Below are 13,580 nucleotides of genomic sequence, written 5' to 3'. Positions count from 1 at the left end.
TGGAAGTGCGTATAAAGTGAAGCCTCCCTTATTGAGCACTGAAACTTGCATTTTGAGGTCTTAACTGGTTGTTCAGAAATCGTATTTGAAAGTCTGTGACGTAAAATGTAAAAACCATGCAAACGCGTTTCAAAGTGGAAAAGCGAATTCCTATGCCACTGGTATTTTGACTGGAACCAAATTTATCCACTTCTAACCTTAGGCTTTCGTTATCGAGTGTAACAAGTGATATCTTCATAGCTCACCTTGTTGCTCAGATAACGCCATTAAAATCAGATGATGAAGAAATGCGCGTTAAAACATTGCAAAGTTTAAAAATGTATTATAATGGTACCACCACAATGGATGCAACCAAATCCAAATCACATATAAAATGAAGCTTTGGTTATCGAACCCTGAAACCCGAATTCCGATAATTCAACTGGTTAGAACCTGCTTTAGAACCGGATATTATCAAACTGAAACCCGTGCAAAAACTCTCCCACAGTTTGAAAATCCTTAATGATGAAATCATTACATTAAATGGAACCATGTTCATAGCGCACATAATATGAAGGCAGAGCCCATAGTTTGATTTCTCGACTGATTGCTAAAAAATCATCAATAGAATTTTGAATGTAAAAATTAAAAGCTGCGCAAAAAACTTGAAAGTTTAAAAAGTAATTCTGGGGTCACCAGTGCCTCCAATGGACAAATGTAAGCTCCCAAGTGAAGATAAGCTTTCTTTATCCAGTGCAGAAACCCGCGTTTCGGTATCTCGGCTGGCTGCTCATAAACGGAATTCACGCACGGGCGATGCAAAAACTTAAAAAACCACGGAAAACATAAAAAGTTGGAAGAATTAGGAACCAATTTAGATTTTTTTTGGAGGCTTCCCTTATCTACCCATTTCTGTGTTAAGTTTGATAGAAACAAGCACCAGAACCAGGCAAATTAACCCATTGAAAACTGCCGCGCCGGTCTACCTTGAACCCGCAACTTTCTATCAAATAACCGTTTAAAATGCTCAACTTCTCGACTGTTTTATCAATCCTTTACCCCAGAAACTGCGGCTGCATCACGAAGGCCCCTGTCAGCAAAATATTTATCAACCACCCTGTATACTCAGTCCGATCTGATAACGTATCTAAATCCATGGCCTTTACCGCATCAAACACATAAACGAGGACATAATAATAATGAGTTTGAATGATTATATAATTAAAATATTGACATTGAACTAGTAATTGATGGGTCAACAAGTACAGTAGTTGTTCGCTTCCTTTGAAATCAGTTTTGTGCCCGCTGCAGTCCACTGTGTTGAGTTAAAGTGCATCCAATCGAGGTAAATAAAAATATTCCAGCCATTTATAACGACGCCAGTTTTAAGCTGAATCGATATGTCGTCATTGGAGGATACCAGGAACCACATTGAGGAAATCCTGCAGCAAGTGGCAGCGTCGAAAAAAATTATCGATTATGAGATGAATCTGAATATGAACGTTGAGGTAGGCGATGGATTTGTGTCGCAGTTCTACAAGGCCCAAATAGTGGACAAAACCGGTGGAGCAGTGCTCGATGTGGCCATTAAAAAGGCCCCTCTTTGGGCGTTTGATTTCAGCAGCATATTCCTGAACGAAATTAATTTTTATACCCAACTGCTGCCCGCCTTAAATCAGCTAAACACTGGCTTTGACAACACTCCTCAATGTTTGCTGGCTGAATACAATGGGGAAAAAACCTTTATTGCTATGGAGGACTTGAAGCCCCAGGGCTATCAATTGTACGACAAAAAGAAGTACTTCGATGCAGAGCACTTTGAGCTGATTTTCCGCACCTATGGAAAGTTCCATGCCTCCTCATTCGCACTCAGAAAACGCCAGTTCGAGGACTACCAAAAAATCCAAGCTAAGTTCAAAGATGTTTTCGGCATTTTCATGGAAGTGGAGTATAGTGTCCAAATGTTCAAATCAGCTCTAAGTGCAGCAGTTGACGGTCTGGATCCGGAGTCACCCACTTACACCCTAGTGAAAGACATCCCGGAAAACTGCAAGCAAATCGTGCTAAAATCCTTCGAATACTCTGGAAAGCACCGCTGTTCCACACACGGAGACTGCTGGTCCAACAACATGCTGTTTAAGTACTCAGTAAGTAAAAAACATCATAAATGCCCTTTGCAATATCTGGATATTTCCAGCCGTCTGACCAGCTCCAAGACGTGAAACTCATCGACTTCCAACTGAGCAGAGATGGCACTCCAGTGCATGATCTCTCCTACTTCTTCTACTCGTCCGCTTCCAGAGCGGACCTGGCTCGGCTGGAGGATTATCTGAAAATCTACCACCAAAGTCTGACGGAGACCCTGGAAGGTCTGGATGAAAAAGTTGAAGACTTCCTCAGTTGGGACGAATTGCTGCAGGAGTGGAAGGAGCATGCAGCCATGGGCATTTTCTTGGGGATCTACTTGTGGCAGATTAAGCTGCTGGACAAGGGGGAATACGTGGATCAGTTGAAAAGCTTAAATAATGAGGAATCGAAAGAAGACAAAATAGGGATGAACGATGCAACAAAGATGTTTATAACGTTGTTGTCACAAACAATATCAAGCGACGCTTACAAGGAAAGGAGCAGGAACCTGCTGGAACATGCTCAGCAGTATGGAGTGCTGACCAAAGAGAAAATAGAGCAGCTGCTCAGCAGCGAGTAGTCAAAGTTTCACAAACTAACTTTTTAAATTTATATGATTTATATGTTTAGAATAAACCCATATATAGATTTATCGGCCACTGGCATGGAATACAACCAAACAAATTTTTGCATTGTCACTTAATTATATAGAATTTCTTCGTGTCCTTTGTTGCTTGATTAACGCATGTTTTGACCATAATGTTCCCGTATTATGAGTTTATTTCCCATGCATTATCGGCCTGGCAAATTTCCAAGTTATGGTTAGACAAAAAAACACGCAAAAACAATTGAAAGTTTAAAAATTCAGTATGATTGTACTGGTGCTTTGAATAGAACCAAATTCAAACCACACTTAAGCTGAAGCTTTCCTGATCGAGTGAATAAATCCCCATTCCGATACCTTGAGTCATTTCTCAGAAAAGGGCCTCAGAAGCAGGTAATGTAAAATTAAAAAACCGCGAAAAAAAATTCCGAAGTTTAAAAACCTTCCAGTTCCTTGAATGTAAGCAAATTCAAATCACATCTAAACTGAAGGTTGTGTTATCGAGTGCTGAAACCCAGAGTTCAATACTTTGACTGGTTCGTCAGAAACGTGCTTCAGAAGCGGGTGTTGTAAAACTAAAACCCGCGCAAAAACTCTTCAAAGTTTAAACATTCATTATGATGGTAACAGAGGGCTGATGGCAACTAGTTTAAAACCACCTGTAAAATGATGCTTTCTTACTCGAATACAAGGACCCTTTTTCTGATACCTGAGCTGGTCGCTCAGAAACCGGCTTCTGTTGGTGAGGATGTAGAAATAAAAAACCGTGCAAAAAATGCCCAAGTTTAAAAATTCATAATGATGGTACCAGAGCCTTGAATGCAACCAAATCCACCCCACGCTTACAATGAAGCTTTCGCTATGAAACGCGGCCACCCATATGCCGATTACTCAACTAGTTGCTCAGAAACCGGCTTCAGAAACGGAGATGCAAAAATTAAATCCCGTCTACACCAAAGTTTAAAAAGTAATTCTGATGGTACCAACAGCATCAAATGAACCAAAATTCAAAACACCTGAACAACGAGGCTCTCGAATACAAAATCCGCATTGCGACAGCTCAATTTGTTGTCTAGAAATCGGCCTCAGAAACGGATAGTGTAAAAAAAAATAAAAAACCGCTCCTAAACCTGGCAGAGTTTCAAAATTTATTAGAAGAGTATAAGTCGCCTAAATCGAACCAGATCCAAAGCTCAAACAAAATGAAGCTTTCTTTATTCAGTGCTGGAATCCTAATTCTGATACCTCAACTGATTGCTCAGAAAGCAGCTTCGGAAGCGAATAGTGTAAAAATCAAAAACCGCCTTAAAAAATGGCAAAGTTTTCAAATTTATTATGGTAGCTCCAGATCCTTGAATGGAATGAAATCTACATCGTACGTAAAACAATACTCGTACGTAAAACAGTCGTACAGCTCCCGATATGGAGTCCTGAAACCCACATGCCGATATATCAAAACCATTCCCCTTAAATGAGCTTTAGAAGCGAGTGATGTAGAAATGAAAAACCGCTCAAAAAATGCCAAACTTCAAAAATTTATTATGATGGTGCTGCAACTTTGAATGAAACTAAAACTAAACTGCGTTGAAAATAAAGCTTTAGCTATTGAATGCTTCAACGCTAATTCTGATGTCTCACCGGATAGATCAAAAGCGGCTTCAGAAGCGGATGATGTTAAACCAAAATTTCGCCCAAAAAATCTTCGACGTTTAAAAATCCTTTATGGCGGTACGCAAGCATTTAATCAAAAGGCAGCTTCAGAAGCATATGAGGTAAAAATAAGAAACCGCGCAAAAACACTTAAAAGTTTAAAAATTCATTAAAATAGTACCAATATCTTGAATAGAATAAAATTCAAGACACATGTAAAATTAGGGATTCCGGATCGAGTGCTCAAACCCGCATTCCGATATCTTCACTGGTTGTTCAGAAATCTGCTTCAGAAACGGATGAAGTAAAAGCGGAAACCCGCCCAAAAAAACCTTCAAGTTCAAAAATCGATCTTCAAGAACTCCAAAGCACATGTAACATAAATATTTCGTTATTAAGTATTGGAAGATGTATTCCGATCTCTCCTTCTTCTTCTTCGAAAAAAAAACCTTCTCTTTATTCACACAAAAAATTAATTAGATGGATTTGCTGTAAGTGAAGGCCGGATTTTCTCTTACTCTTATCTTGATAAAAACTCAATTCGAAAATATATTTCGGATTGATTGATCTGGTTGGCCAGTTTCTATTTTAATATCGGCAATAATCGAGCAACCCACCCATGTGTCCCATTATCAATGTTTCATGCATTTGAAATTAAATTATTTTATTTAGAATCGATTAGTTCTACTGGATGCAAAGCCAATAGATATTTACATAAAAAATGATCGATTCAAGGTTGTCAATTTTCTCATTCAACCAACTTTGATTAAATATTTGCTGCGTTGTTTTAAGGTTTTCATGTGCGCTAGTATTGCAGTCAGAGAGCAGAAGTGGTTTAGTCTTTTTTGTATTTAAAATATATTTTGTTGATTCAGTTGTTTTTCTGTATATTTTCAACGCGCTAAACAGAGCAGAAAATGTCTGGAAATGAAAAAAGTAGTAGAAAAAGTAGATGAAAATGGGAGATGATTTTTAGAAGCATTTTGTGATTCAAAATGACTGCTTTTTCCTAAAAATCAATGCCGTTTAGTCTAGGCATTTATGGATCACTGAGACGTAGTTTGAGCATTCCTGGCAAAATTTTGCTGCTTAAACATGCTGTCAAGACAATTTACGATCAACGGAAATGAAATTACCAAGTACCAACATCATGAATATAAATTGGATCATTTGAGCCGTAAGTCATAGGAATGACATAGTAAATGACAATGAATGATCAATAAAAAACAAGAATGTTTCATAGTCGTGGGCACTAAACCTACTAAACTAAAAGTGCAAAAATTTGGTGAAAAACCTGAAAAGTTTCGGTTTTGATCTGTTCACTTCTTGGCTTCTAACAATTTTCGGAAATGTTTCGTAGATTCGAACATATCAATTAATGCTAATGCTGGTCGGCCTTTAATTAATCTAAAGAGTTAATTGCTTTTCCTCAAATATCCATCAGTCGGCGGATCAATAAAGGCGAAAAAAAAACGGCCGGTGAATGGACTAGTTTCGATTTTGGGTGGTCGATAGAGAATTACGTAACGAATTTTCAGTTGCTGTTTTCAGAGACCGAAGAACCGGCCTTTTAATGCCCGAAGTTTGCCGCCTTGAAGTGCAGGATTTTTCTGATTTTATCCAAAATTCCCTCCATGTCCACTAAGGCGACAAATGGTTGCACAATTTCACTAAATTTCTGAAAAAAAAAGTTTGGGGTCCATTTTAAAAAACAACTTGTGTTCAATTGTTGTCAATTGAAGTATTTGCAATTTGAGAGTTTGTAGTAGAAACATCTGAGCAGTTAATTAACTTTTAAAGGTTCAGTTTGCGATAAGTTTCAGAAATTACGAAACAATTTGGAAATGCCGTTTAAAAAAAACAAAAATGAAGGCGATGGCGCCAAAGCGTAAAAATGCGATTGGCTGTATACTTCAAAATAATTTGAGAATAGGAAAATCAACAAACCAAAGTGTTTTTATTTTGTTTACAATCTTTTACCGTTTAGACATAATAAACTGTTTTGTTCTCTGCATTCTGCTAATGTTTCGAACCTCAGAATTTAATTTCTCTTCGTTCTTTTCAAGCAGATCTGATGGACAAACGATAAATAAAATAAATTTGCAGCCTCAACCCTACGAAACCATGATTATTAGTCCAAACCTGTAGAATCGAGTGGGTGATTTATGGGCATCACCTACAAAAACCATACCCATATAACATTACAAAGTACAGTTAAAAAACAAACTGTGTGACAAAATTTATTCGTTGTCGGTACAAAAGCTGACACGAATATCGGCAGCGATTGAAATCAGTAATTTTAATCCATTAACACGAAAGCCCTATCGCGTTTCAGCACTTTGAAAATTAATATCCTGGACCTTTTTTCTGTATTAAAGGCCACATACCAGGTGTGAAAACATTATAATTGGTCGCTTATGCCGCCGCCCATAAGGTAAGAAACGATTTGTAGTTTAATTTTCGAATTATGGAAATTCCAGCCGGACAATAAACGAAAAAGTCTTCGCAGATCCTCAACCTGGTCAAGTGAAAAGAAAATTTGGTTCTTCTCCTGCGGGCTGCACGTAATCGATTTGCTGAACCATCGCCGGTTTATTTATTTTATAATAACTTGTCTATGTTTATATACGTCGAAAAAATTCAGGTTCGCCATCGGCATCCGTTTCGGATGGTTCGTGACTCTACACAGTTCAGACTCTTGTTCTGCTCGCTCTGATTTCGTGGCACCTCCATATACCATCCACTCCCGGTTCTTTGTTAGCATACGCACGAGTGGCATTATTTATATTTTATCGCTTTATTTGCACTGATTTCCCCCGATGCCCAAATGCTGTTCAATTTTAGGCCTAATTGCCTATACTTTGTAGCTTCTTCTGGCTTAGAGACAAACCGTCGTTATTCTATGAGCCCTAGAAACCACATTTCCGGGTTTGTCTCGAAAATTCCACATTCCTTTCCGGTACTTTGTGCTCATTTTGTTAACGCAAGTGATGCTTTGATTGCTTAGAACCGTGTTTTGTCCCAAAAAATAGTCGAAAAAAAATCCTACTGATACGAGTTGCTGGTTCAATAAACGTTTTCCAACATTTGCAAGAATTCGTTCAAATTCCACACGAAGAATGTAAGGGAAACTCAATGATTTGGGTGCTTCTGATTTTACGTTCAGAAGTCAGACTTAAGAATTTTAAACTCACTTTCATTTTTTTATTTGTCGCGATCCTTTTTCTTAGTTTAATTTTACTTTAATTTGTCTGGTTGGGTTTACCGACGAAAATAACGAAACAAGTAGCTTGCTAGAGAAGTATTGAAAGGAAAACTTGCAAGCCCCGGAAACCAGACCAGTTGAACTGTTCTAGTGTTTCCTAAGTGTTTTTATTCTCTTTACTTTTTCTGCCTACACTTATTCCTCTGGTTTCAACGTACTTAACACACATTTCATATATATGTTTTTTAATATTATTTCTCTAATTTAAAAAGCAGTTGAAAGCAGCTGGAATTGGATCAAAATTTATTTGTCAGTTTCTCGGACAATCCGGCGGTTTTCATTTTTTTAGTCAGAAACTGTGCATTATAGCGAAAAAACGCAAGAGACATTTTCACTTTTCAGCTGCATGTAGAATTCAAAAATAATTTTTGATTGCAAGAAATCCATTGGCGTGTACCATTTCTCTGCCCGGAAATGAACAAATGTTAAAAATTGACAATAAAACAGTTTACATTTTTTTGCCTGAAACTGCACATTTTACATACATACAGGGATTTTCTGCCTGAAAATTATCACATGGTAAATTGAGCGCTAATGGTCTCGGATAATCCAGGGGTTTTCACTTTTTTACTCAGAAACTATTTATTTTAGCAAAGAAACGCAAAAGTCAGACTAAAATTTGTGTATGCAGAAAAACCATTGGAGTGCACCGTTTTTCTAAATAAAATATATCAAATGTTAAATTTTGGGCTAATTTTCTGGGACAATTAAACGGTTTTTCTTTTTTTAGTCAGAGACTGTACATTTCACCAAAAAACCCAAAAGAGCTTTTTTGTTCTCAACTGAATCAGAAACAGAATTAGAAACCAATTCTCGTTTTTTTTCCGTAAGGAATGATCAAATGTCGAAAGTGTAAATTCTGGGTTTCGTTTACTTCTATTTCCAAAATTAATCAGCTATTTAAATTTTAAAAATTGTATTGGTTCCAATCGATTCTTTGCAACGGTCTAAAACATTTTTGTTGCCTGGAAGCCGATTCAACTGAAACTGTTCACACTTTTCAATTAATTTTTGCAAATTTTTCTACATAAGAACAACTGATGGAGTCAGTTTAACGTGATGAACCTTTGAAAAGGCTTTCAAGTCAATTTAGCCTCATTTGCTAATTTTGATGTGAGAAAGTATCAATTGCTTAAAAGAAAAATGTCTTATTTTACCCGTAATTTAGTTTAGAAAAAGAGGCTAATTGTGAAGGAGTTTGTCCGTTTACCAGGGTATTTTTCAGTGTCTAATCGATTTTTTTAAATAGTTTGTCACATCCAGTTTTGATTCCGTATTGTTAAAGGAGACTATCAGGACTTCAGTTTGCCCAGGTTTAGAGTACCTGAGTTTATTTGAATTTGATGCCAAAAAATCGTTTATTCAAATCAAATGTTTAAACTCGCGATAATCTTATCGGAGAATCGAATAGTTTTGATGATTTTTTTAGTAAAAAACTATGCATTTTAGCAAAAAACATTAAAGATCTTTTCCATTCTCTACTAAACGTAGAATTAGGAACTAGTTTCTGTTTGTAGAAAACCTTCTGGTGAGCACCATTTTTCTGTCTGGAAATTTTCGAATTATTGCGTTAATTTTCTCGGGCAATCGAACAGTTTTAATGTTTTTATAGAAAAACTGTGGATTTCAGCAAAAAATCCAAAACTTATATAAGAAATTAATTTTTGCTAGCAGAAAGACTATTCGCGTTCACAGTTTTTCTGTTTCTCCAGTGCTAAATATTGCGTAAAATTTCTCGGTCAATTGAGCAGTTTTAATTTTTGGAATTAGAAACTTGACAGCGTCTTGACAAAAAACTCAATAGAACTATTTTGCTCCCAACTGAACGTAGAATTAGAAACTGCTTTTGGGCTGCAAAAAAACATTGGCGTGTGCCATTTTTCTGTCTGAAAATAATTTTTGTACGCTAAAAAATGTATAAAGGTTTCTGGTGTAAAATTTTCCAATATCTTCATTTGCCCAATCCAAGACAGTTTTCTAGTCGCGATTGAGTTCAATTTCAAAGGGGTTTTCTGTCAGGAAATTATCACATGTTGAATTGAGCGCCAATGGCCTCGACCGATCCAACAATTTTCATTTTTTAACTCAGAAACTATTCATTTTATCAAAGAAACGTATAAGAGCTTTTTTCTTCGCAATTCAATGCAAAATCAGACAAAAGTTTGTGTGTGCATAAAAACCAATGGCGTACACCGATTTCTGAATGAAAATTATTTTTTTAGTCAGAGACTGAACATTTCATCAAAAAAAGACCCATTTTTTTTGTTCTCAACTGAATGCAGAATTAGAAATCAATTTTAGAATTTGTCTGCCGACAAACGATTGGCGTGCAGCGTTTTCCCGTATGTAATTGATCAAATGTCGACAGTGTAAAGTTTGAGTTTCGTTTACTACTTAAAAAAATTGTATGGTTTCCAATCGATTCTTTGCCACGGTCTAAAACATTTCAAAAATTGTTGCCTGAAAGCTGATTCAACTAAAACTGTTCGCACTTTTCAAATAACTTTTGCACATTTTTCGCTCAGTGTCTAATTGATTTTTTGAAATAGTTTGTCTCATCAAGTTTCGCTTCGGTATTGTTAAAGGAGATTATCAGGCCTTCAGTTTGCCCAGGTTTGCAATACCTGACTTTATTTTAATTTGATGCCAAAAAGTCGTTAAACTGAAAAGTTTCAGATGCTATATCTCTTGATAATCTTATCGGAGAATCGAATAGTTTTTATTTTTTCAAAAACTATGCTTTTTACCCCCAAAAAAACATTATAGAACTTTTCCATTCTCTGGTAAACGTGGAATTAGAAACTAGTTCCTATTTGTAGGAAACCTTTTCTGCCTGGGAATTTTCGAATTATTGCGTTAAACTTCTCGGACAGTCGAACAGTTTTAATGTTTTTATTGAAAAAACTGTGCATTTCAGCAAAAAATCCAAAAATTATATGAGAAGTTAATTTTTATTTGCAGACTATTCGCGTTCACATTTTTTCTGTCTGGGAATGCTCCAATGCTAAATATTGCGTAAAACTTCTCGGCTAAATGAACAGTTTTAATTCTTGGAATTAGAGACTGAGCATCTTCACAAAAAAACTCGATAGAACCATTTTGCTCCCAACTGAACGTAGAATAAGAAACTGCTTTTGAGTTGCAAAAAAAATACATTAGATGCTTTTTTTATGCTTAAAAATGCATAGAGGTTTCTTGTCTAAAATTATCCAATTTGAATTTCCATTTTTGAAAGCGTTCAGCTTTTTTCAGACGAAAATCGATTAGATCGAGAGCGAATGCTTTGAACCAAATTCCTGCTGCAAAAAATGGCCTTTTCCATAGAACTGTGACCTTTGGATCATTAATATTGGCCTGTTATTCAAAAGTTGAGCGGTCACTAATCGGTTTTGACGCGATTTGTACCTCCACCCACCTGGCCAGTAATTGAGGAATCTCAACAGGTGATTAAAGCACCTCCGATTGTTCGAAGCTCTGCGGCTAATTATCGAAAGAGCTTCTAGGACGTGCAATCTGACAAGTTCATAATGGGGGCCTTTCACGTTCACGAATAATTACCGATCGTAATGGCATGTGCTCTGTTACAAGCCAAAAGAACTAATTTGTCAATTCATTTTGAGGGCAGTCACACGGTGAGGTTGAGGGCCAGTTTCCACCCGTTGCACGGTCAGTCTCAATTTATTGGGTGGCAATTTCCAAACCGAATAATCCGCATTCAACGCATTAGCAGAATTCGCATTGTGTTCGCATGTAATGAACTGGAGCTATGCGAAAAATGCGCCTCTTAAGCTGAAACTGCCCGGCCGCATACATTATTAGGCCATTGTATGTTTATTTGAACAAGAGATAAGGCTTTAAGATTTAAATAGCCCTAAACAATGCCTCTAAATAACGCGGTGATTAGTATGTTTGACCCTGTTGCGACGCCACTGGTCCCCATGAGACGAGACGTTCGTGTACGATTTTCTCGGTACCACCAATCGTAATTCAGGGGGTAATATGATCGTATACAATCTAGCACGGTTAATTGGGTACCGGATTGTGCTCCAATGTAGGCGAGGAAATGTTTTACACTTAGCCATAATAACTAAGACAATTATTGTAACTTATGCGGTTGTATCATAAATTCAGCCACCACTTATTTCATCCAGGGTGCTCACTCTTCAATGCCTTTGGTGCAATGAACTGTTCTTACAATGTCTTCATTCCAGAGGATAAATCTTTTAAGAAACCATCGCGAATCCGAGCGCAGTTTGAATATTGCTCTTGTCAAATGCGATCCTGCACATTCGAAAATTCATATCTCGAAAACAAATATGAATTTTCGAATTTGCAGCCTATTAAAGGGCGAATTGCTCTATGAAACAAGTAACTTTTAAGAAAAACACTCAGTCATCAGAGGTATGTTTTTCAGATAGCCGTATTCATCAGTTTTTCCTTTGCTTCCTTTTCTCTCTTCAGATGGAAAACCACTGGAAATAGCGAAATTGTCCTAAGAAGCATTTATCTAGAGGATCTACTTGGCTATATTTTGGTGTTGAAACTTCAAAAATCGGAGCAGTGGTTCGTCTCATAGCAAATGCCCTAACTTTAACAGGCTGACAGAATAGCCAGAAATTGGCAAAATTTCAATTTCTTTGAGCAAACGCAAAACTTGATTTTTTGCAAAATTTAGGCCCGATAATTTCAGATGGACCTTCTAAAATTTAAACATTTCTGCTGACAAATCTCCGTTTTTAAAGTTGAATAGTTTACCAAAGGGCAATATCGGTTTTATTTTTTTGCTCAAAATTGATGATGAAAAACTGCACTTTACATAGTTGCGGCTACTTGTACTCGTTTAGCCAATTTTTCTATCTGATTATTTCGATCGGTTAACCATGTGCACTCTGTATAAAATGTGGATTGCGACCTACGAATCATAAGCTAAATATGTGGGAGAAAGTGTGAAATAGCTGTTGGTTTTAATATTTTTTTGAAAAAATGAGGTAAACTGTTTTTACCTAATTTTTCCTGAAAATTCGACCAAATAATTAATCTTTAAGCCTTTTACGCAAAATTTTTATTTTGTTCTCATCATCAATGTTCTCTCTATTTGAGGCGGAAAATATTTTTCCTGTGTTACTAATAATACTTTTAGTTTGCAGAAAGCACACACATTCAATAAAAATTGTGTTTTAATTCCTGATTAATCGTTTGAAACAAAATTACCGCAGTTTTCGGATGGATGTTTGCATAATTTATTTTTCTCTGTTCGTTTTGAACAAGTTAATTATTTTGAAGATATGCGAGTTCCTTTAGAAAAACACTGCGGTTGAACATTTTTTGTTAAGATTGACTAAGCGCTTGAAGCCAAAGTTTAGAGTATTTTAGCAGGCATTTTTCCGGTATTTATTGCAGAAAATCATGATTTAGYTCTTTTGTMGGATTTTCAGAGAAACRTATTTTTTGCAGWAAACGTATAGACACTGAAGCAGRGAATTGTTTTCAAATATCGCTGATGAAAAACTTTGGCATTTTWCATAAAAGTTTTCTCTATTTACTTCAAAGAGATTCTTTCTCTGTGGGTTTGTGGACAATTTATATTCTTGAAGGAAGAGAGAAGAAGCMTTGGAATTTRTTTGAAAATTTATGTCAGCCAAAAACMTGTTAAGGYTTTTAATCCAGTTGTTAGCAACAGCGTGCAGACTCTATTAATGRCAGAAAAACGCCACTTTTTCTTACTTTGATAAAATTAATTGTTGTGAAGACTTTTGGAAAAATGACAGAAGCTACGGTTGAAAGTTCCAGCTTGAAGCCAAAGTTTACAGCAGTTTTCAGATACAGTTTTTCTGTATTTATTGCAGGAAATCATGATTTACTACCTGTGGCGATTTGAGAGAAATATCTCATTTTATGTTTGCTTTTCATTTTCCAGATCAAGTGTAGACCCTGAAATTGAAAACAATTTTCAAA

The 13,580-nt window shown here is 36.4% G+C and overlaps 1 protein-coding gene across 1 annotated transcript; it reads left to right on the top strand.

The window, feature by feature from the left end:
• Positions 1–1,148: 1,148 nt before the first annotated feature.
• LOC125505771 lies at positions 1,149–2,831 on the top strand. The gene is made up of 2 exons (XM_048670237.1): positions 1,149–2,126; positions 2,177–2,831. Exons 1-2 carry the CDS (start codon positions 1,380–1,382, stop codon positions 2,684–2,686), a joined length of 1,257 nt encoding a protein of 418 aa, XP_048526194.1. The 5' UTR covers positions 1,149–1,379; the 3' UTR covers positions 2,687–2,831.
• The last annotated feature ends 10,749 nt before the right edge of the window (positions 2,832–13,580 follow it).

This window comes from Dendroctonus ponderosae, unplaced genomic scaffold (assembly GCF_020466585.1).
Source record: "Dendroctonus ponderosae isolate FM_Combo_2020 unplaced genomic scaffold, Dpon_F_20191213v2 Dpon_F_20191213_1, whole genome shotgun sequence".
Classification (NCBI taxonomy): domain Eukaryota; kingdom Metazoa; phylum Arthropoda; class Insecta; order Coleoptera; family Curculionidae; genus Dendroctonus; species Dendroctonus ponderosae.
Note: the sequence above shows the minus strand (reverse complement) of the source record. Positions and strands in the feature narration are given on the sequence as shown.

Bases quoted from the DNA above. Each gene is read 5' to 3' on its own strand.
- LOC125505771 (XM_048670237.1), top strand. From the start codon at position 1,380: ATGTCGTCATTGGAGGATACCAGGAACCACATTGAGGAAATCCTGCAG. The intron at 2,127-2,176 runs GTAAGTAAAAAA...GGATATTTCCAG, and splicing joins ACATGCTGTTTAAGTACTCA to CCGTCTGACCAGCTCCAAGA.